At 49.4% G+C, this 22,784-nt stretch overlaps 8 protein-coding genes across 8 annotated transcripts; 3 read left to right on the forward strand and 5 right to left on the reverse strand.

Annotated features, from left to right (window-relative positions):
- Window positions 1–123: 123 nt before the first annotated feature.
- Window positions 124–887, forward strand: AO090026000195 (DUF3455 domain-containing protein; the record flags this gene model as incomplete). The annotated part of the gene is made up of 2 exons (XM_001821631.1): window positions 124–729; window positions 780–887. 2 exons carry the CDS (start codon window positions 124–126, stop codon window positions 885–887), a joined length of 714 nt encoding a protein of 237 aa, XP_001821683.1.
- Window positions 888–1,146: 259 nt separating this feature from the next.
- AO090026000194 (Ldh family oxidoreductase) lies at window positions 1,147–2,034 on the reverse strand (the record flags this gene model as incomplete). The annotated part of the gene is made up of 1 exon (XM_001821630.3): window positions 1,147–2,034. The coding sequence occupies one exon, from the start codon at window positions 2,032–2,034 to the stop codon at window positions 1,147–1,149; it is 888 nt and encodes a 295-aa protein (XP_001821682.3).
- Window positions 2,035–2,915: 881 nt separating this feature from the next.
- On the reverse strand, window positions 2,916–4,574 carry AO090026000193 (MFS transporter; the record flags this gene model as incomplete). The annotated part of the gene is made up of 1 exon (XM_001821629.1): window positions 2,916–4,574. One exon carries the CDS (start codon window positions 4,572–4,574, stop codon window positions 2,916–2,918), a length of 1,659 nt encoding a protein of 552 aa, XP_001821681.1.
- Window positions 4,575–6,933: 2,359 nt separating this feature from the next.
- Window positions 6,934–7,854, forward strand: AO090026000192 (SAP domain-containing protein; the record flags this gene model as incomplete). Its single annotated transcript, XM_001821628.3, has 1 exon — window positions 6,934–7,854. The coding sequence occupies one exon, from the start codon at window positions 6,934–6,936 to the stop codon at window positions 7,852–7,854; it is 921 nt and encodes a 306-aa protein (XP_001821680.1).
- Window positions 7,855–10,933: 3,079 nt separating this feature from the next.
- On the forward strand, window positions 10,934–15,580 carry AO090026000191 (uncharacterized protein; the record flags this gene model as incomplete). The annotated part of the gene is made up of 1 exon (XM_023236177.1): window positions 10,934–15,580. The coding sequence occupies one exon, from the start codon at window positions 10,934–10,936 to the stop codon at window positions 15,578–15,580; it is 4,647 nt and encodes a 1,548-aa protein (XP_023090935.1).
- Window positions 15,581–16,215: 635 nt separating this feature from the next.
- On the reverse strand, window positions 16,216–17,894 carry AO090026000190 (putative mitochondrial carrier protein; the record flags this gene model as incomplete). The annotated part of the gene is made up of 3 exons (XM_023236178.1): window positions 16,216–16,234; window positions 16,383–17,791; window positions 17,859–17,894. The coding sequence occupies 3 exons, from the start codon at window positions 17,892–17,894 to the stop codon at window positions 16,216–16,218; spliced, it is 1,464 nt and encodes a 487-aa protein (XP_023090934.1).
- A 703-nt stretch (window positions 17,895–18,597) lies between these two features.
- On the reverse strand, window positions 18,598–19,131 carry AO090026000189 (histone H4; the record flags this gene model as incomplete). The annotated part of the gene is made up of 2 exons (XM_001821625.3): window positions 18,598–18,899; window positions 19,122–19,131. The coding sequence occupies 2 exons, from the start codon at window positions 19,129–19,131 to the stop codon at window positions 18,598–18,600; spliced, it is 312 nt and encodes a 103-aa protein (XP_001821677.1).
- Window positions 19,132–20,681: 1,550 nt separating this feature from the next.
- AO090026000188 (protein phosphatase regulator GAC1) lies at window positions 20,682–22,784 on the reverse strand (the record flags this gene model as incomplete). The annotated part of the gene is made up of 1 exon (XM_001821624.1): window positions 20,682–22,784. One exon carries the CDS (start codon window positions 22,782–22,784, stop codon window positions 20,682–20,684), a length of 2,103 nt encoding a protein of 700 aa, XP_001821676.1.

Genomic DNA, 22,784 nt, shown 5'->3' on the forward strand with positions numbered 1-22,784 from the left:
ATCTCCCGCAATTCCAGTTTCAGACAACTTCCCGACTCTGCCAGCCCTGGGTGCTTCTCACAAGCCCAAGTATCCTGACTGTTACTTCTTTCTTGCCTCACATTAATCAATACTTCATTCAATATGTTGTTCATCAACGTACTCCTCGTCTTTCTTGCCATACTCCATGCCGAAGCATCACCTTCCCTTCCCGACCTCGCTACCACGTTCTCCCAGATCTCCTCCTACCTCGACAACGCCCACGTTTCCAACTGCTCTGTCGCCAAAACCGAGCTTCCACTTCATGCATTGCTCCCTGGCCCCAATCCAAACCTCCGTCTCAAATACGTCACGGTGGGCCGAGGAACTCAAAACTACACTTGCCAGGAAGACTCCAACACTACAGCGCCCCAGGCAGTGGGTGCCGTTGCAACGCTGCTCGATGTTTCCTGCCTCGCTGCGTACAATCCAGCACTTCTCCATAACTTCACCCCTGTCGTGAGAGCAGTGGATTCTGAGACACTTCCATTCCTTGCCCTGCTTAGCAGTCAGCTCTCCTCGCCAGCTACAAAGTTCATCGTGGGAAAACATGAGTTTAATGCTGCTGGTCAGCCAGTTTTCGATCTGCGACTTGCTGGTGGGAGTGACTGGATGGCAACCAAAAGGAATGCGAGTAGTGCAGCACCCGATGATAACACTGTAAACGTGCCTTGGTTGAAGCTCACCTCTGTGAATGGAACTGGTGTCACGGTAAGTTGGGTATGTTTTGTCATTTGTACATTGGTGCTAATCTTTTTTAGGAGGTCTACCGCCTGTATACTGTTGGAGGACAGCCTCCGACTAACTGTCAAAAGCGTAAGGGTACGTTCCAGGTGGAATATTCGGCCGAGTATTGGTTCTACGGTTGAAGGACTGGCTTCATTTGTTTCATATTTCTCTGGCTCTGCGTTGTGAAGAACCCTTGCTGTGCTATCCTATGTGCTGTACTTCGTTTATCCTTGTTTCCTCTTCGTCGCCGGCCGTTTGTACCACTGGCTTAGTTATGATGCTACAATTGCGGTAGTCTTTGAATGGCCCCGCCAGAAATATGACTTCATTAAAGATCCTAAACATAACCAGTGATGATGCTACAAACATGAAAGATCTTGCAATATAAGCCGAAGCAAACTATGACACGACAAGATGTTCCACGCCAACCTTATCCGCCTCCTTATTCAAAGAATCAATTTCAGCCTGAACGAAAGGAATCCCCGTCTTCACTCTCTCCTCACGCGTAATCTGTTCAATCTCCCCAGGATAGTAAATCCGGTCCACACCCGCCATTTTCTCCGATCCAACCACCCTCTGATAAAGATAATCCATACGCTCCTTGAAGTCATCCAGCCCCATAAACAAATCCGGCTTAATAGCCACCAAGAAATGGCCCACATCTGCAGGCTTCGACGGATCATAAGGGCCCGTAACATGCCCAGCAAAGGCCGACCCCGACAGAACCCCCGAAAACACATCCATCATAACCGCCAACGCGGACCCCTTCGGACCCCCCATAGGCAACATAACGCCCTCCAACGCCCGATTCGGATCCTCCGTCTGTCTCCCCTCGCCATCCAACGCCCAATCCGCAGGAATCTTCTCCCCACGCCGAGCAGCCTTATAAATCTTGCCCCGCGCCGCAATCGAAGGCGCCATATCCAAAATAAAAGGCTTCTCCTTCCCAGCCGGCGCCCCACACGCCAAAGGCGAGACCCCCATTAACTTCTCCCGTCCACCCCAAACCGGCAACGCAGGCGACGAATTCGTAAATACAAGACTCATCATCCCCGCATCCAAGGCCTGCTGCACGATCCACGCCGACATACCAAAATGATTCGAATGCTTAACGGACACGAACCCGATGCCGTACTCGCGTGCCATCTCAATCGCCCGCGCCATCCCCATGTGCGCCGCCACGAACCCGAACCCGTTCTGTCCGTCTACTTGTGCCACAACGGGCGTGATCTGGTTCAGGACTGGATGGGCTTTGGCGTCCAGCACGCCCTGGCGGATCCGTTCCATGTATGAGGGGATCCGGTTTATGCCGTGTGTGTCTACGCCCCGGAGGTCGGCTTGCACGAGGCATTTGCTGATTATTGTGGCGTTTGAGGCGGGGACGCCGTTTGCTGTGAGGATTTTTGTGGTGAAGGATTCTGCGTCCTCGGCGGTGATGTGTTTCTTTTCTTGTTGAGGGTCCATTTTGTTATCAATATTTGGCCTTTTTCTTTTCGGGTATAATTGGATTGATTGATTGACTGTTGTTGGTTTGATTGAGGTGGTTTACTTTGAGGGTTGAGTTGTGTATAGTTGGTGGTTGTGTATGGAGTTTATATAGTCATGGCTTTTTCCTTCGGCTGTTCCGCTTCGGATCTGCCCCGCGTTCTCTTGCTGGGGATTTTTGCGGGTCCGGTCCGAGATGCGGAGGACATCCGCTGGGAACGGATATGAACTCGGAGTTGATCATTTGGAGGTACATTGGATACTAGTGGTGAGGGAGGTTGATCTTGAGGAGAGGTAACATGTCTGGTTAGTCGGAGATGGTATATATCGCTGTTTTGGATATATATGTTATGATACTTTGTTCTTGTTGGCAAAATATATATTGAGTGTCTTGTAATGTTTGTATCAAGTTTGATATATATATCAGTGAGTCTGCATTGGTTCTTATTTTGCATTGGAATATTCACGATAGTATGAATCTATAAGCGTTCTACATAGTGCAGAAGAAAACTGAAGCATGTCATGATATCTATTCATTTGATCTAATCTAAACTTTTGTCTAAAATCATGGTCTCTAGTACCCATTCTCTATATACATATGTGCAAACAACTTTTATATACATCTCTACCATTATTAACCTAGTCTTGAGAGACCAGCTCTTATCGGCAGATATAACAGCTGCCTATTTCGTTTCTGAAGTTGAATTCTCATTCGCCTGCACGGCTGGTTGCTTCGTCTCCGTGTTGGCCCTGTCTGTCGCATTCTCTTGCAACTTTTGCATGTAATGGAACGATTCAGCGGAATACTTGCACCGCTTGCGGATATCGGCACCATAGCGGTAAAACAAAAACGGAGCGGGGGTGCACAGCAGCGACAAGAATGCAGGAATAGATGGTCCCCAGTGGATACCGACGCCGTCATAGATGTACCCCGTAATAAGGGGGAAGACGGCGCCGAATATAGATCGGAGGATAGTGTTGGCAGCCAGCACAGACGCTGCGTAGATGGTGTACGAGTCGATCAGGTAGTTCATGACACCGAGATAGATGAGGATGACGCCGAAGCCGAATGGGGCTGTGGCGATAATGCTCACGATCCAGTGGATGGAAGGGTAGTCCGTCCAGGCGAACCAGAACTGGCTGATCGGGATGGCTATAGCCCCGACCATGCACTGGAGAAGTCGGGCTTCTGGGGGTGCGAAGCCGCCGAGCCGGTCCTGGATCTTGATAAAGTGCATGTTGGCGGGAAGAGTGAAGATGATTCCTATTATCATGCCGATCATGATTCCGAGGAAGGCTAGGCCTCCAACTCCGGGGTTCCAGCCTCGACCCTGCTCATATACGATGGGAAATCCGGCGAAGAACATGTATAATGTACCGTAGATGATGGCGATATAAAGGGCGAAGAGGAGGACAATGGGCTCTGTAAAAAGTAGGACCAATGGCCTGGAGAGGGACCTTCTAAGCAAGGTACTAAGCGCCACTCTGCCTTTGTCGAGCTCAACCTTGCTACGGTAGACCTTGCCTGTGACGTGGGACAGGCGCTCAGCGCGTTCCCGTAGTAAAAGAGGTGCATAGGTCTCCGGAACTGCGAGTGCCATCATGATCCACACGAGTCCTCCAGCAGCGGCCAGAAGGCCCTCCACCCATCTCCAGCCAGCGTTCATACTCAGGAACCCACCGATGATTGGACCGAGGGCAGGCCCCAAGAAGGGTGCAGCAGCGTATAAACTGAGCGCTAGACCGCGCTGGCGGGCTGTAAACATATCAGATATTGTGCCTCCAGCATTGGTCAACGGTGCAGAGCCAAAAGCGCCTGCGAAGAAGCGCAGAATCACTAGTGACCAGATATTCTGAGCGCCAGCACAGCCAGCTGAAAATGCAGCCATGGCTAGGAAGCTGGCAAAGAAAGGTCTCTGGCGTCCGAAGACCTCACTAATGGGCGCCCACAGTAAGGGACCCACTGCAAACCCTAGGACAAACAGTGATAGTCCCAGGGTCGCTACCTCCGTGCTGACATCGAATGATGTAACAATACTCCCAACACTGCCGCTGTATGCCGACGATGTCAAGGCGACAATCATTGTTGAAAACGCGACGATCAGTGTGATGGTCAGTTTTCTGCTAAAATCGAAGAGCTGGGGATTGCGGGAGTCGTTTGGGATCCAGGACACGACATATGGATCCTCCTCCGTTCCTGAGCCGGGGTAGTCAAAGTGGAGGACATCCTGGGTTATAGCACCTTGATCGATGAGCATGCGGAAATAAGGGATCTTGCTTCGGTACACGCCCGGGGGGCGGACCTTTGCGTTCGCATCATTTTCTATATCACTGGCTGTCATTTTGTGCTTATAAATCAAGAATGATTATTTCAGAGACGTTATCTTGGAAAAGAGCCATGCAATTGTCAAGCGGTATCAAGAAAGATTAGGTAAAATAAAAAGACAAGCAAAGCTAGAGGATGTTTAAGGATATTCTAGATTGGCAACAGATCGCAGGTAGGAGTAGATGGCTTCTTTGACAAGAAATGAGTGAGTAATTGCCTACATTTCAGTGGGGGGTCTCAAGTATTACTAGTAGTGCCTTATCAACGCAACGCAACAGACCAAAAAGAAAAAAGAAAAAAAAAAAATCACAGCTCAACCGAAACGGTCTTTGCGTGATGACCCACATTCTAAAGTACGTAGTACTCCGTAGGGCTCGAAGTATTCCATAGTGTAAGGGGTTACATTGGCTTGCATGCAGCGGGTACCAACTCAAGGCTCGTAAATAGACTCCAGGCAGGGATGGCTCTCGATTTGAATCTCCTTTCGAGCACACATTTCGAATCGAATCTGTTCATCCTTGACTCGCTTGATATAAACGACCGAAAGGAGAGTGGAGCGAAAAGGCTTGCTTTGACTGTCAGATTAAAATATCGATATCGGGTAATCGGCACGTGGGTCTTTGGGTCGGAAACTCTTCCAGGGACTTACCGAGTTATAGCTCGGCTAAACTGGACTACAACTTCGATCTTGTTAAGTTGGAGGTTATCACCGACCAGGGCTGGTGATCTTTATTTCGTGTGTGTCCAAATGTTTGAGATTTACGTGTCATCTGTTATGATCGCCAAACTCTCCTTGCTGCAGGAGGTATACGAACATTATGCAAGGTATGCACTAGTACGCCATGTTGGAAAGAGAATGTTACTAGAATGCACCACCAGCCTTAAATCAACATGGGTGAAACATGATCTGCCCTGATGTTCTAAATATTAACTATATCTTGGAAAGCCTACTATTGATCTTTGTAAGCCGGTAAAGTGTTGTCCTGAACCTCATACTGTCTACATAGGTCCAGAGCTGGCTTGGGTCGATGTAGCATAAGATGTGACATCTTGGTCTATTTGCTCTTATAACAGTCAAACTCAGTGAATGTACTCGGGGTTTTAGCGCCAACAAACAATGCTGCTTATCGTCGTCTGTTATCAATCTACCGAAGGAATATCTAAGCCTACGTATTACTCATAGACGCAGCAGACCCATTTCCTACGGGATGATTTGGCGCTCTTTCGGATCATATATGATAACTAAAGTATTAAAGCGAAAATGATAGTGAGGACTTCGTCTGTTCCTTGAGATTGCAAATGCCTGTGACCTACATTCTCCTTTGGTTGAAACAATTCCTCGGAAGCAAAATATATAAAAGCACACTGGGGACAGAAGTTTTAAAACTTTTGCTTTTAGTATGTCCTCAATTGCATAGTGGACCTTGAGGGTGATGCAGTCTGTCAACACACAAGGACAAGGCTAACTATCGTAGGCGTCGTGACATTGATACGAACCACCATTATACTGCCTTGTTTTCTAAATAGGTTACAGTCACAGGAACAAATTCGTACTCACGAATATAGACCATTGTGTTTGTCAAATCGCACAATGCTCATAGATCACATGAGGATGATGATATCGGTGGCGCTGTGGCGCGGAGCACCGAGAATTGCCACAGCCACATCTCGCTTGCCATGTCATCACTTTCTTTCCAGCTTCCCGCCTCTTTCAGCTATCAACAGTCAAATGCTCTGATAAGCTCACATTCCCTATCTGAACGTTTTGCGATCGATATCATTACAGCAATGCCCCCCGCTGCCCAGTTGGCAAACTGCTATTGGAAGCTATGAACATGATTCGAAGCTATGACACCGCCATCCATGGATCAACAGGAGCTAATCCGTTCTTGCGTAGCCCATTTTTTTTTTTTTTTTTATTCAGTAATGTTGTGTGACTGCAGTAGACCTATTTGGATGTTCAGCTTCAAAATCCCGTGTCCAAGGGAGTAATCATGAGTTTTCTCCCCTCATAGGCAGGAAACCTTTCCGAATGGTGAAATCCACATTATCTCACGTGACTATATATCCCGATTGGGAAGTCAGCCGCAGATAGGTCAGGTGTCCGCTACCGCGTCAACGCGACGCTTCTACCAAGAGCTCGGTTTAACCTCGCCATCTGGCTACACCATCCATTAATTATCCTATACCAATCCGAATCAACGACCTAACTTGTCGCATGGTCGCATGACTGCTGACGGATAATTTATTTTTTATCAATCCTACGCGCTGGACCCGCGCCATCCGCTCATCTCTGTCACCAGTGGCTATCGCGCCCAACGAATCGCCACTCTTCCTCAAACGCTATCGACCATTGACGGTTCATTCCATTAGAAATGGCCACCGACTACAGCAAGAAGACCAATGCCGAGCTAGTGGAGATTCTGAAGTCTCGCTCCTTGCCTCACACTGGCAAGAAGGCGGAGATGGTTGCCCGCCTCCAGGAGGATGACAACAACAAGGCTCAGACTGCAGCGCCGGCCGCAAAAGCCGATAACGCAGAGGATGTGATTGACTGGGAGGATGACGATGTCCCTGCTGCAGATGCTGCCGCAGCGAAGCCATCGACCGAGGCTGGTGCCGCCGCGATCGCTGCTGGCGGCCAGGGCGCTGTATCTAACCCGACTGAAGTTCCGAACCAGCAGCAAGACACCAATCCCGCTACCACAGACGATCTTACGGTAGAATCCAATGGGGATGCTGCCCCCACTGCACAAGGGGGAACGGAAGCAGCACCTGCCGAGGCCGCTGAGACGACTGAGGCAGCTCCAGCTGAGGAGAAGCCGGCGCCGGACTACTCCATTGGCCTTTCCGTTACGGACATGGAGGAGGAATTGAAGAAGCGTAAGGCTCGCGCCGAGAAATTTGGCATTACTGAAGATTCGAAGACCGCTATCGAAGAAGCGGAGAGAAAACTTGAGAGGGCTAAACGGTTTGGTACTGCTCCCGAGGAACCGGCTACAACCGGCGTTAGCAAATTGGACCAGGCACTTCCCAGCGAGAAGACCCGTAAGAGGGGTCGCGGCGAGAATGATCAAGGCAAGCGGGGAGGCAAAAGACGGGATTTCGGTGGGAGGAACAGGAATCAGACTCAGACTCAAACTCAGAACCAGAGTCAGAACCGGCGACGGGGCCAGGGTAACCGTAACCAAGGTCAAAACCAACGCAGCAATGAGAAGCCTGCCAGCAGCGGCTTGAGTGAGAAGGATAAGCTTGCTTTGGAGGCTAGGAAGAAGCGATTTGGGACTGCTGCGTGATTAGATCTATGTTTCATTACCACTTTTACCTGTTTTTCTAAATCTGGTGCAATTTAATAGGCGTTTTGAGGGAATCGTCACTGTGGTTTTAGTCTATGCATTTACCATATTACGCGGAACGTCTCTCCCTTTTTCTTTTCTTCTTTTTTACTTTTTTGAGCAGTCACCAGCAATGTGGGAGTCATCTCAATATTCGATATTAATACGGGATACCTGTACTACTTGCAGAGTGCGTACATACAGGTGAGTGCGCTATTGAACAAATATGGCGAGCCTGGTTTGAAACCCGTAATAGGTAAAAGGATCGACAAAAAGGAAGGAGACAACGTAACTAAATTGGGAGCATGGACCGATCAGCGTCACAGAAATATTCGGTAGCTTATCAGTATATTTTCTTTTTCTTTTTTCTTCCCCCTTTCTTCCGTAGCATGCCATATGCTGTCCTACGTTATCATGTTGGAGTCAGACTTGTGGAAGTGGCGGAATACACGAGTCAGCTGAAATTTGCAGGACGGATTCCGTTCCTGCAGCAAACCAGCGCCCACTTCGCTCGGATTAGTATCTCGACTAATTTCCTGGTCGGATCTGATCGACAACTCGCTAAGGGCGCAGAATGATCGCTATTGCAGAAGGACAGAAGTACAGGGTTTGGTCTTTACTTCAACTACTCTCTTTAGTCTGTCTGAACGCTCACGTCGAATTTCCTCTCTCAACCAGTCCGATCACGCAGGCCGGGCCAACATCTTAATTTTTTTACACCGATCCGTGATTGGCATTTGGAACATTTGTCTAGACTCCCGTACTTGCTGCGGCACAAGCGACAATGTTTTCACACCCGTTAGAGCATGTTCGAATTTACCGCCGTCCCCACAGGGGCCGGAAGTATCACGGAGGCCTCTGCTTTGGTCTGGCGAATCCCTCACCGTAGTTGCCTTTTGCCCATCCGTGCTAAGCCTGGCGGATTGAACCCATGTCGCCTCGCGCGTGCCCGTCAGGCTGTCTTCCGTCAATCAGGATCGCCCATGGCCGGTTCTCCATTTAGCGGCGGATCAGGACCCACGGCTCAGCGTCCCCACATACAAAGGATACATACAGGACGGGGCGACTTTTCACTTGGGGCCCGGCCTAATTGACGCGGGGGTCTCAGCTTCTTTGTCCAGGATGCCCTTTCACGTCTATGAGTGGTTCTTGTTTGTTGTATTATGGAATTCTCTTGAGACCCATCCATTTGGCCCGTTTCGGCCGTGAACTTATCTGTCATTCTACAGATACGATGGAGAATTTGTGTGTGTGTTCAAAGTTTCGGGGCGGACCTTTCGGCGTACCAGAAAGTAGAATCTATGGTTATGGCCGCATGGCGACGGGAGAGCGAAGGCCACTCCGATATGTGGCAGGCATAGAGCACTCTGGTACTCGGGTATGATCGATTTTGAAAACACAGTTTGGATAGGACCGGATAGAGCGGAGACGGTCGGCAAGAGGGCCATCTCGTTAAAGCACGAAAAGGCTCGTGTAGGAATCGTAAATTTGTCATGTTGAACAAGGCAAATAAGAGCGTCGTACATACATGATGATCGATTAGTGGTGTCGGCCTCGCCGGGAGACGATCGCAAGTCACTGACCACCACCTGACTTGGGAACTGTCCATTACTAAGAAAAGAACTTCCTTCGCAAGAAATTGTCCGAGTTCCGTCCTATCACAGCTTGCATACCGTCACACAGACCAAATAGAGCTCTGGACTACTGCAGCATCGCATTACCAACAGATTTGCTGATGCCTGCATCTGCCATCTGGGCGTCTGCTTAACGAGGGGCTTTTGGCGAAAGTGCCGATCGCGCATACGACGGACTCTTCCGCTATCTCACGCCACTCAACCCCATCCCAGCCTGTCAACTGCCATGTTCCAGTGTATCCAACACGCTGAGGCCCTAATGCTTACCAGTCAGAGCAAACTGACTGGGTCCATGTAGTAGTGGACCTGTCCTTGACTTCTGTTCTCTACTTACTTTCGTGCACGTTCCTTTTACGCTTGTCGGGGGTCGTGTTTTTAAAGCGAATCTACACTATCGTTACCTTTCTCGTCAATTCTTGGCGATTCTAAATTATCCAAGGCTTAATACAATCGCTAACAGAAACAAAGTTACCCGTCCTCGCACCAATAGTCTCCCCGGTCACATCTGTGCTCGACAACGGGTCCGATGTCGATCGCACAGAGCCATTCTGGATTTCTCTCTGCGGTCTCTATATGGGTACTTAATCTACGAATAGAAACCATGTCTCCCCGCTGCGCCGGTCTGTTTTGGTATGGTTCAAATTAGCGCTGGGCACATTCTTGAACTTGAAAAGTCCAGAATATCCCAAGGTTCCTCGCTCCATGATCTAAATTCGGCTCGTTAAAATTCTTTCCTACATTTCTCTTTCTTTTACTTCTTGCACAGCTGGTCTCTGTGCTAACGTTACTAAATTACTATTATCTTCTATCATCTGTTTTAAGATTTTTTCTCTGACGTGGGCGTGCAGACACAGCTCCCAACAGTCAACAACTTCGCATTGCGTGTTAGCCACAGTGGGCTGTGGCGGAGTACATGCAAGTTGTCCGGTCATTCTTTAAAATAATAAAAAAAAAAGAAATTGACCGCTCTTAAGCACTTCGCTATCCTGAATATTATTACATCACTATCTCCCCTCGTATACAGAAGAGGTCACCGAGGTTTCTGCGAAGTTACCTTCGCTCTGCTTTGCTTGCTCTTCTTTTGGTGCTTATTCTGTCCCACCAATAGATATTCCCCCACGCCATTAATATTTATTATTTTCATCTTACTATACGACGCTCTCAGACATGCTGATACGGGTTTGTTGATTGCTGGCCAATTTTTTCTTGTCTCGATGATATGATTTGAAGGTAGGTAAATCTCGGCCCTCATACCGCATCTGGGTGTGACGCTTACATCGTTAGCGGTTATATTAGAAGCGGTGGTCATTATTTATCCGGGATGATTCCATGGCCATACTGTATTTCACCCACGGTTGGATTATTAGTCTTCGGACTGGAGCTGGAAATTGGACTCAGGTAGCACCATGGCGTCGCACAAGTCTGAGAGCGGTCGAATACCGCGATTAAAGGACCTTGCTTCCCAGTCGCGAAATGCACCATTGCCTGGTAACAATGCATCGGCGAGAGTCTCTAATTCCTCAATCTCGCTGTCATCAGCGCTGCGCATTGCAAGGCCCACAAACATTAGGAACGGGGCCAACAAGTGGTCATCTCTATCCGACACCGATTCAGGTCATCCTGTAGCATCATCGAAGCCTTCTAGAATACCGTCTACACACGATGCTCGCTCGTTGTTGCCTCCACGAGCAGCTACGCATCCGTTGCCGTCAGTAGCTCGTTCTACTCCAAGTGTGTTAAATACTGAGAGAGGACCATCGCTACGGGTGAACACTGAGACTCCTCCAAACTCACTGGCTGGTGGCCATCGACAGCCTGTCCGTGGTAAACCACGGAACGTTCTTCGGAGGAAGGCACCGACTATTGGGCAACACTCTGGGAATAACAAGTCAATCACCGAGGGTATAAAGCCAGAAAAACTAAACGTTATGATCCCAGATACTACCCATCTGGACCAAGTCATGGGCGGAAGTTTCCCACTCCCGCGGAGCCAAACCGAGTCGATGAAGGAAACAGTTTCGCCATACACACCTCAGGATACAAATGTGGGAAGATTACCTGAAGAGCAGCCTCACAATGAACCAAAGGAGCTTGCAAGTCTACGAACTACTATCAATACGCAAAATTTACCTCCTCCAACTCCTATATTTGCCTCGGCCAGTAGCCCGTCAACAAGATACTCTGGCTCCCCGGGTATGTGGAGTAGGACGTCCACACCCACATCCTTATCTTCATACTCCCCAGGAATTGTACAGCCGGCTAAGGCCGTGCCCCGTATTAGACAACCAAGCCCATCCCAAACCAGACTTCCTGTCTCGTTACGGCAGGCACAACAAACCTCACAAGATCATTCAGGCCATCTGAGAACTAACAAGCCCCCTGGTTCCGTCCCAGAGCCGAGCGCAACCTCTTCTTCTAAAAGCCGAAATCATGATTCTGCAGCGAAAGGACTGACAGACGATACGTCCACTGTTTCTGGCAGCCTTTCGTCTCGGAAAGCAATCGCCAAATCTTGTCTTCCGAGAAAGACACAAGAGAACACTGATACAGAGTCAGCCTCCTTAAGCCAAGAGAACTCGCAAGCCGTTCGATCACCTGAGGGTACTAAAGCAAAAGGGGCCCAGGAAACTGAAGGTAATGCTACGCACATACCAGCACGGCCAAGTAGAGAGGGAACACATCGGTTGCAGGTGGAGCCATCACCCGTTGTCCGAAGTAACTTGTCACCTGATATAGTGACAAGCCACAAAAGACGCCCATCAGTGGAAAGTTCATTCACTTCTGAGCGAATTCCGCTAAGCTCCGTTCAATCGGCGTCAACTTCAGTGGATTCACTACCTTCGAGGAGTTCTTCTCAAGTGCCTTCCCGTCTGTCACCTGAGCTTTCAAGAAACAGCCCCCGGGCCTCAACAAGAGAAACGAAGGCGCGGCAGAAGCCTCAGACACCAACAAGCCCACCCAAGAGTCGAAGATTTGGGCTGTTCACCAAAACATCCAAGCCTGAATTGGAAGCACATTCGTCTGAAGGAAGTCGCACAGCTCGAAGAGGTCCGTCTGCGGGAACAGGGCACGAAGGATACGGCAAGTACGCACAACGAGGTCGAAGGACAAGCGTCACCAGTAGCGGGTCTAGGACAAGATCAACTAGCACAGTGAGAAGTGCATCTAGATCTGTTTCTAGTAAAGGAAGCATGAACAGCCGTCCAGATATGGAACTAGATGACTTCTTGCTTGATCGTCTCGAGCCTGTCTTTATCAATGGTGGAGGTGTTGACGGTGCGACATTGGCTCGAACACAGAGTGAGCAAAGCTCAAGTGGTTATAGTACAAGCTCTGTAACGAGCCTATCCCAGAAGGCCGCAACCCCAAAGCACTACGGCTACTCCACCGAGACATTGACGTCTTCGACAGATACCATTGGCAAGCTCGAAAAGCTCGGTCAGGAAAGTAAGCCAGAAAAGAATGTGCGGGCAGCCCCCGCATCTACTCACCAGTCAAAGGCTTGCAATACTGAAAGGCTGGAGAAGCCAATCTCAAGTTCGAATGTCGATTCTGTGAAACCAAAACCTCGTGCAACTGGCTCTGGGCAATCCCGCCCAGATGTTAGGAGTTCACCAAGTTCTTTGACTTTGAAGACAAACGGAGCGACGAGCCAGTCAAATAAGTCACCCAAGAAAGGATTAGGTCTCAAATGGAACTTTTTCCAGAAAAGCCGCGATCCGAAATATGCCGAGCGTGAAACTCCACTTCCACCTCCCCATCGTGTCCAAGCTACGGTATCGCCAGCAGCAGTTCGCCGGCCTATTGCACATTATGCTTTGGTTGATGCTGACTCTGATACCTTGGAAAATATTATACGGAATGTTGAGGATTCACCACCAACCGAGGAAGAAAGTATTGATACTCCGGTGGAGATCCCAGCGGCCTTAAATGTTAGGAAGCCCAGCGAATCTATTTTGCTGCCGTCACCTCCCAAGTTGAACGGTGAATTCAGGGCTTCTACGAAGGTCTACTTCAATAAGGATCAGGTGCCTCCCAGCTCCCAAAATCTAGCAGAATCCCCAGAAGAGCAGCGCACAACACGCCTCGCATCGGTCGGTCGGATTCCACGTGTAGTCTCGAGAAGGGACAGGCAGCACCGACCAGCTTTGCAATCCTTCTCGAGGCCATTCAGTATGGCCGATTCGCCTTCGATCGCAGCCCCCGTAACGACTAAGCAATTTGACTTCTCGCCGCCGGGCTTACCCACACTGGAGGCTCAAACAGGGACGTATCATGGGAATCCGTCAAGCTTTGCCTTTGATTTCACTCAACCATTCGGTGACCCTATGAGCCGTAGCGTTTTGGACTTTATCACTGGACCTTACTCCTCGGACCAATTCTTGACATTCTACCCCAGGAAGGATTCAACAACGACCATAACAAGTTCAAGTGGCTCCGAGAGCCTAGCAGCAGTCACGGCTGTTATCCCGGAGCCTGAGTCTGCTTTAAATGAAGATGAAGTGTGGGGAGAATATGATGACCTCATTGACCATGTTCTCTCTCCTGAAACTGCGAGGTCTCTTTGTCCAGGTGATCCGGAGGCGGATGAGAAGTTCGAACTGGCCGCTATGGCAAGTAGAGCTCTTCAAGCTGAACTCAACGGACTCTCCGATCGCCAGGCCTTTCCCACAGCTGTTGAGAACCCCGCTGTAGCACTCACCCCGGCATCTCCAACTTCAAGCACCGGGTCTTTCCACCTGAGGCGATCTAAGATTGCCCCAACTCTACACTCGTCACTTGTGCTTTCTAGCCAGCCCTCGTTTAGTGACATAATCGCCTGCTACCACCATGATGGAAGTGTAGAGAATCTGCATGGCGAGGACCAACATAATTTGTCGACTCCATCCCTGTCCATTAAGCAGCAGTCCAGCTTTCTCACATCGCCTTCTTTAAATCCTTCACCAAGTTTCGAAACCTGTCGGCAGCGAAATACAATTTTGTTCGATATTGCTGAGCGTGATCGGGAAGGGCCGACCGCGCAAACTAACATAAGATCGGGATCACTCATGACTAGTCGATGGTTGTCCTTCGGAAGGGTTCTATTCAGCCCCGCTCATAATCACATCAAAAACGGAGAGGAAGAGCGGATCCTCGTAGTTGATGGGCTAGGAAACGATGACTGGTCGTTTTACTGTGCTTTGACATATCCTAATGCGGAGGTGTACAAGCTGAACGATGCACCGACTCCAACGGCATCCAAACATCCAGACGCCTGGCAGCCGCCATCCAATCACCATACTATCCACCATGCAAGCCTTGAGGATCGGTTCCCGTTTCCTAAACGATACTTCACAGTGACTGTTTTGCGCTTTCCCGCAGCATGCTCTGAACATGTTCAAGATAATATCATCTCAGAGTGCAAGCGTGTGCTGCGCCCTGGGGGCTACATGGAGATGAGTCTACTCGATCTCGACATGGTGAACATGGGAATTCGCACCCGAAAGGCTGTCAGAAATCTCAAGGAGAGGACCTACCTAACAGACTCCAGTATCAGCCTCAAGCCTTCAAGCGACAGCATACAACGCCTCCTGGGACGACACGGGTTCGACAACCTACGACGCTGTATGGTACGGATTCCAGTCGCAGGGGTGATCGTAAGATCATCAGCCTCATCCTCATCCACATCATCCTCGAATCCTTCCACATTAGCGGTGACAGCCACCTCCTCAACCGCACTGTCACACCCCTCCAACTCATCGATAGGCGCCCAGGCAAAAGCCCATAGCAAAACATCCTCCAACGACACCGACCTATCCCTCGGAGATCTCCTTTCAGACCCGTTCCCTTCCCCTTCCAACGACGAATCAATCCGGAAAATCGTCGCCAGAGTCGGTCGTTGGTGGTACACAAGATGCTACGAGATACCCGTCCTGGCGAACGGTGACGCAGGCCTCAGCATCTGGTCCGATAAGAAAGTACTCCGCGAATGCCAGAAGCGAGGCACCGGGTTTCGCCTCTTGATCGCATATGCACAGAAGCCGAGCGAGAAACGCAGAACAGCAAGCGTTTAGACAGCAATGCTTGCTACTCATGAAACCTCATGATAAATAACGACGAACTCACGATTTATGAAATGAAACAACTATTCTATGTTCATTAATATCCTACGAAACGATATGACAGGGTTTCAGTTGTCACGAATATTACCGATAATTTACTACGCATACCGGCAACGGTCAGAGGAAGACAAAAACAGATTGTTATGATACCTTTTCTTGTACTGTTTTGTTTTACGTTCTGGTGCTCTTTGAGACACAGACGGTTTACGGGTTTCGAAGATTTTGCGCGTGTGCATATTGTTCTTCTGTCTAGGGACTGTTTGTTCTGCTTGCATACCTGGAGGCTGTCTGAACACCTATATGATTGATTTCTTCGTCTAGCATCTTTACCTCCTGTTTTTGTATAGTCTTCATGAGGGACCGAAAGTGTTTCGTGTTCCTGTTCTTGGTTTGATGTAACGCTTCTTTTTACTTAGTGAACTGCCTGGAGCAGGGATGAGCATGATAATAATATAGTACTGTACAAAGCGAGATTCATTGTACCGAGTAAGCGTATATGAATTAACTTGATGAACCACAGAGACTACAAGGGACAAAAGAAATACCTCATACACGGAAGACGCAACCACTGTAATAAGTTCATGTTGCTACTTCATGCTATTATTACTGTGACATGAGAAAACTAATATAAGAACACAATGCCTTGAACACGCGTTTTACACCGAATCGACAGTCAAAACATCTACACTCTCGCTGAACGTCGTCAACATGCACAAGAAATTCAGATACAAGATGGCGCTACTCCTTGCCATACCTCTCCTTCTCCCAGAACCAATGGTATAAGCTCCTCCACTCAGTCGCTTCATCTTCCACATAATCTCCCACCAACTCTGCCGTCTCATTTCCCTCCGGCAGGTCTAGCGTTGGGGGTACGGGGCCGCTAGAGCTCATTTCGACAGCTACATTGCCCGCATTGTGATCCAGGACGCTGGCATCCGTATCCTTGACTTTCTCTGCGAGGTCGCGAGCACCTTCCCGGGCAGCTTCGGCCCATTCCTCAGCTTGTTGGCGGGCTCGTTCGATCAATTCATCTGGTGTAGGGTATCGTCGCAGAGCAATGAGGAGAAGATAGTAGCTCTGTACAATGATGGAGTATACTGCGTCCTTTGCGAGCATGGTGAACCCGTGGGAGAAGAAGCCTTTGAGTACTTCTGCTGGCAGGCCTGCGTAGAGAGCTTGAATGCCTTCCGTACGGGCTATACTAACCACATTAGAAATAATGGGTGGTATCAATGACAGTCCCTCGTCGGAGTCATCTTTTCCCCCATTATCAGTTGAAGGGGCGGTGCTCGAGCCGGTGACTTGCGCTCGAGTCTTAGCCATAGAAATCGGATACGTGATTGACGACGCAGCCGACTTGCTGATAGCAGCTAACAGGAAGGTAGTAGCCGCGGATGGCTTTCCGCGCTTATCCCGTGGGAAAAGGCTATACTTTAAGAACTCATTTAGGAAGAATGTAATGGACGGATTCAGCGTAAGGATAAGTGAAGCCGAGTACCCCGACCAGAAACCTTTGATCCCCTTCTCCGCTCGAATACGAGCAGCAATATCTCTAGTGCTGGCCGAAATCTTCGAGGTCTGCTTCCGCGCCACGATATTAGCCAACGGTGTTGTGAACAGTTTCGCAAACGCGCCCGCTAAAACACCGACAGCTAGTTCGTCCAATATAGGTAGAACGACCTGCTTGCCGCCTTTCCGGGCGGGACCATACCGGGCGTTAATCCTCCGCTGTCTGAAGAATCCGTACGCCAGGAAGAACAGGAACGAGTCGGCTACGGTTTTGATTGTGTCTTGAGCAAGACCGGTGTACAAGTTTCCAAGTCCTTCTTTGGCGTAGATTTTGCGTGCTGTGTCGAGAATGCCGGTGTATTCTTCCTCCTCCTCTTCATTACTGTCTTCCGTGTCTTTGTCCTGACCTTCCGTCTCCTCCCCTTCACCCTTGGCCTTAGTCTTCGCTGTCTTTTTGGGGTTGCGTTGGTTCTGTGTTTGCAGTCGGGCAATGATAAGACTTAGCGGGTACGTAGCGACATTCGATATAGCCGCTCCCACGGCACCAGCGGCTGCATTCCCAAGAGCTGGAAGAGCTGGGCCACGGAGGGCGGCTGTTTTCCAGTCTTTGTTCGGTCGGGGTTCTTCGTATCGCTGGTAAAGGGAATAGGTATCCTATAGTCCAATCGGTGTTTAGAAAAAGAGATTCCCTACGAAGTGAACAACGCCGGTGTCAGCATACCAACTCAGGGTTATATGACACCGCGTACTCGGGCATTTTGTCCAAGAAAAATTGCAGTGTCAGGATTCAGTCCAGCTGGGGAAAGCTGTAGTCAAAGTGGGGAATTATGCGGAGTACATGGAAAGATTGACGATAGTGTTCAGGTCGTGGATTGTGGGATCAAAATTGAATATAGCGCAGCCGAGGATGGGCTCATATCGAACAGATATGAAGTAGAAATGAATCGAATCGTTATCATGCAATTTCCAGATGATTAGTATGCAGAGGTCTTGTTGGACATCGGCCGAGGTTCAAAGCCCTGGATTGGCGATAACGTCATGCTCACGTGTGGCCCGTGCATGCAACGGTCGCGGCATGTGATCCTAGACGCAACTGTGAACCTCACATATTATTTCTGTCTACGAAATTGGAATCAGAAGTATATGTTACTAGGTAGTTAGATTGCTATTCCAATGAGTCTACAAAAAGTTCAACCCATTGCTCCCTCCAAACGAAACCGTACGAAGCCCGACAAATACCATCCTTCTGGATAAAAAAACAAAACCGTCCGTCCCAAAACCCCGTACCCAGTGGTAATCATGATGCAGATTCCGTAAGAAAAATTGATTGAGAACAAGTATCACACCGTAAGCGCTCAGCACCTCGGTCCATTCGAGCCAGCGAGAATCGGTCGTGTGACGACAGCCGCTATTGTACGTCGGACGAGGAACGAAACAAGAGGGAATCGAGGGCGAGGCATTTAGCCACCGAAACCGTAGAGGGTACGGCCCTGGCGCTTGAGGGCGTAGACCACGTCCAGCGAGGTGACGGTCTTACGCTTGGCGTGCTCGGTGTAGGTAACGGCATCACGAATGACGGACTCAAGGAAGGACTTGAGAACACCACGAGTCTCCTCGTAGATCATGGCGGAGATACGCTTGACACCACCACGGCGAGCGAGACGACGGATGGCGGGCTTGGTGATACCCTGGATGTTGTCACGCAAGATCTTGCGGTGACGCTTGGCGCCACCCTTTCCGAGGCCCTTACCACCTTTGCCACCTAAAGCAAATGAATGTCAGCAAGAGTTGACGACAGATCGGTGTAGAGTAGGCTAGGGAGTGTCCATGGAAAATTGGACGATTGGATGTTGGATGCAAGGCACTCTATGCCTTAGGCCCCCACATGACATCACGTGCCATTAGGGGTGCACCATCAACTTGAATGTCGACGACGCGGAGGGGGTTGTCAACGACCAAGAGAGAACGGTAAGGAAGTACTTACGTCCAGACATGTTGTGTGAAGTTCAAATATGATGAAAAGAGATGGATATCGATGAGATATAGATGGAAACGGTGGGTTGCAGGACGATAGACGCGACGCGTTGCGGGCCGGTTGCTGAAATCAGAGGTGCAAGAAGAAGGGGAAAAAAGAGCGTCAGGAAAGGCTTTGTAAGGAGAGGGGCTATAGCTTATATAGCTTTTCCGGGCGGGCGGCAAGGGAAAGGGTGATTTCGCCTGAGAATTTCCCACAGGGTTAATGACTAATCGTAGGGGAATGGACAGTCAAAAGCAACGCAGCGTGTTGATTGGCGGGTAGCGGGGGTGAAAAAGGGCGTTATGAACGACCGCTTTCAAGCCCGTGTTTTTGGGCGTTCGTTGTTGGCGCATCAGCCGCTAGAAGGCGGACCCGAGGGGCGGGTCGCTGATCACGTGACCATGACATCGGATATCTCAACCTCATCAAATACTATGGTTCGTCCTGGACTCATGATTCTCCACAAAAGCAAGGCAAAGCAACAATTATATGCAATTGCAATATTCAGAGAAATACTTGCAATATCTAGTCCATCACACTTGCGACTGGACTCCCTGGGGATGAACAAACGCAAGTGTTCATACCTGACATTCTCCTTGCGGTCGCCTACATACCTACTTGAGTGAGGACGCGCCACGGCTAACAATTACCGGGCCATGTGTCCTTTATCAAAATCTGGAAGCTGAACTGTCTAGTCATGTTGCGTTGGATTAACCCAGTATCACCCTTAGTAGAGCCAGAGATCGTCGAGAATTTAAAGCTCATGTCAAAACCATCCTTTAACTTGGTTGTAAACCTGTATTGTATCTGTCATACATCCTCCCACTATCGCACATAATACCAAGACGCCTTGAGAAAAGAAAAGGAAAAGGAAAAGGAACTTGGGAGGGGAGTTGGACGAAAATGTGCGATCAAACTCCGTACAACGCTCAAGTCGAATAAATGATAATTAACAACATGCTGAATGCAATCGAACTTCTTTTAACGACATCCTCGTCCAGATGCCGTGTCGTAGAAAACGCTCTCAATAAATGCTGCCGACCAACAGATAAAATTACTAGAGAAACATAGCTTCATGATCATGAGGAGGAAAAATAAGAACAAGATAAATGAAAACAGAGACAACTGACGCACGGGCGAGTGCATACAGGTCGAGGTTCCAACGCCATATGATCATGACTTTTGTGCCCCTTCACCGGAAGATATGAAGTGCAAAGAGTGAAGACCCGCGGTTTATTACCATCGCAAAGGCCATACTTCGAGCTTCAACACGGTGAGAAAGGCACAGCCAGAACAAAAAAAAAAAGGTATCACAAAAGTCAAATTGAGGGTTGCAATAGAAATGGCACGTCGTATACTGCACGATACATCGTAAGAATAAACTTCGGAGAGAAGATGAACAATCATTCTTGTATCTGATGACCGGAGGCAGTATGTTGCTGGATAGTAGTAGATGTTATCTTAGAAACGTCGAACTCGTCATACGTGTAAGGCGGAATATAATTCGCTATGAGGGTGCAGGTTGATTCATCCTTGAATAACTGCTGGTCTTTGTGTTTCCTTTAGGAAACTGCTTTGCATGGGCTCGATATATGGATAGCTGTGTGGAGTGGGTGAAGAATTCCGGGAGCTACCACCAGTAGCTGCGTCCGTCTTAGGCGACGCTGTTGGTGAAGATTGAGAAGAAGACGTCTGTGTGTTATGAGGGGAAGACTTATCCAAGCTTGGTATGGGGCGAGTGTTGTGGGAAGAGTTCGAGGAACCGAAGAAACAATATCGGTCAACAAGCTCCTTGTACACCGAGGACTCTCGATGGGGCTTGCTTGACAATAAAGAAGACGGTTTCGATTGTTCGGCCTGAGGTTGGATTCTTGACTGTGAATGACTATCGCCCAGAGGCCGGTCGACAATCGTCCCTCTTCCCTTGACAGGGCTGTACTTCCCACCCCCTGGCGGGGATACTTCGGACTTTGCCCGAGCAGTGAGTGTGGTCCGGTCGTGCGCTGACTTGGTGCGCATTGCAGCACTCAAAGACGTTTCGAAATCATAACGACTACCAAATATCTGGGAAGACTGCTTGTCACGACGCACGGGAGCCACCGCATCGTCATCATGTGTTCTAATACCATAGGGAGGCCGATCTTTAGCACCTCGAGTGTTGCGGCCAAAGGAAAGATAGTCGTTCAAACTCGAGAGGTCATCGAATGACGCAGACTTTCCTTGGTTGTTGGCGCTAGAGCCAGCGAAGGTCTTACTCCGAGGAAGAGGAGCGCGAGATACTGCGATCGGCTTGACAGGTAGACTATGAGAGTCCGACGTTGATGTAGGAACCTTGAGGAAGGTAACCTGGTAGTTCATTGCCCGGTTGTTATCCCAGAATTCCTGTCCATTGACGTAATAACGAACGCAAAGGAACATGGTCTTCTTTTCTAGGTTTGCCTGCTCGTCCAGCTTGATACTGAAGCAAAATCGGTCGTATCCATCATGAATCTGCTTACGACGAACGTCGTCACTGTATTCTGCAATAACCTCAGATATCGTCTTCCATTGATCGAATGTGAAACGAGCTGCGACATGTTTGTGGAAGGCTAGATTAGCGACCGCCACCACACCAACTAAAGTGTTCTTGTCTGGCGACAGAAACAAGCGTTCAAGCCGAACTCGCTGATGGGCTCGGGTTGAAACATCCCTAGGGAAATTTGGGAGTCTAATATCCCATTCATAGGAAGTCATTTCCGGCTGGTCCTTGCTGAACGGAAAACCTGCTTCAGATTCGTAGTCGTCTACTGGAGATCCACCGGCACTCACAGCCTGGGGCTTATCCAACTGCAAAAAGTGGCGAATGTGCTCTAGCTGGGCATCAAAGTGCACGGCCTTAGCATATGTTGGCGTCCCAGGCATGCTCGATGGGCGCCGTCGCGCCGAAGGCGGACGAAGAGCTGGTCTAACAAGCTCCCCCGACTTCTTACGCACCATGGGTTGTTTCGCCCGTGGGTCGTCATCTCCATCGCTCTCATCGGGGGAGCTCGTCACTGCCTCCTCTTGCTTCAGATCAATGGCGTGCTCCGTGATCGAGCGTGAATGAGAAATCTTGCGCGCTTCCTTAGAAAGAGGTGGATGAGGTTGCTTCTTAGTAGGATTAGTTAATTGCGTTACGCTAGACGATGGTTTCTTCTCTTGGGTTTCTCGCTCCGGAGAAGAAACGCGCCTTTGCTCGATAGACCTCACGGCTAGCTCCAACTCCTGCAGGCGAAGCCCATCCTTGTGACCGTAATTGGTTTCTTCATCACTAGAGTTTGGGGCGGACTCTGGAGGAGAGATCATCGCCCCAGGAGGGATAAGAGCGTCACTTCGTGGGGGCGGTGATTGTCTGATGGTAGCATGAGAATCTATTGTCTGCTTGGACTTCCGTACATTTTCTTGGGCTGGAAGAGTGAACGATTTGCTTGTTGATGGGCTTCTGCGGTGTCTGCGTACATAAGCCGTCGAAGAGTAAGACCGAGACAGGCGTGGTCGTCCCGCCGGCGGGTCAACCAAGGTAGGTGACGTGGGACAGGACTGAGACTCTGGCTCAATATTCTCAATATGTTGCGCGAAAGGCGACGACTTGAGCGGCGCAGTGTATGGCAT

This window comes from Aspergillus oryzae, chromosome 3 (assembly GCF_000184455.2).
Source record: "Aspergillus oryzae RIB40 DNA, chromosome 3".
Lineage (NCBI taxonomy): Eukaryota > Fungi > Ascomycota > Eurotiomycetes > Eurotiales > Aspergillaceae > Aspergillus > Aspergillus oryzae.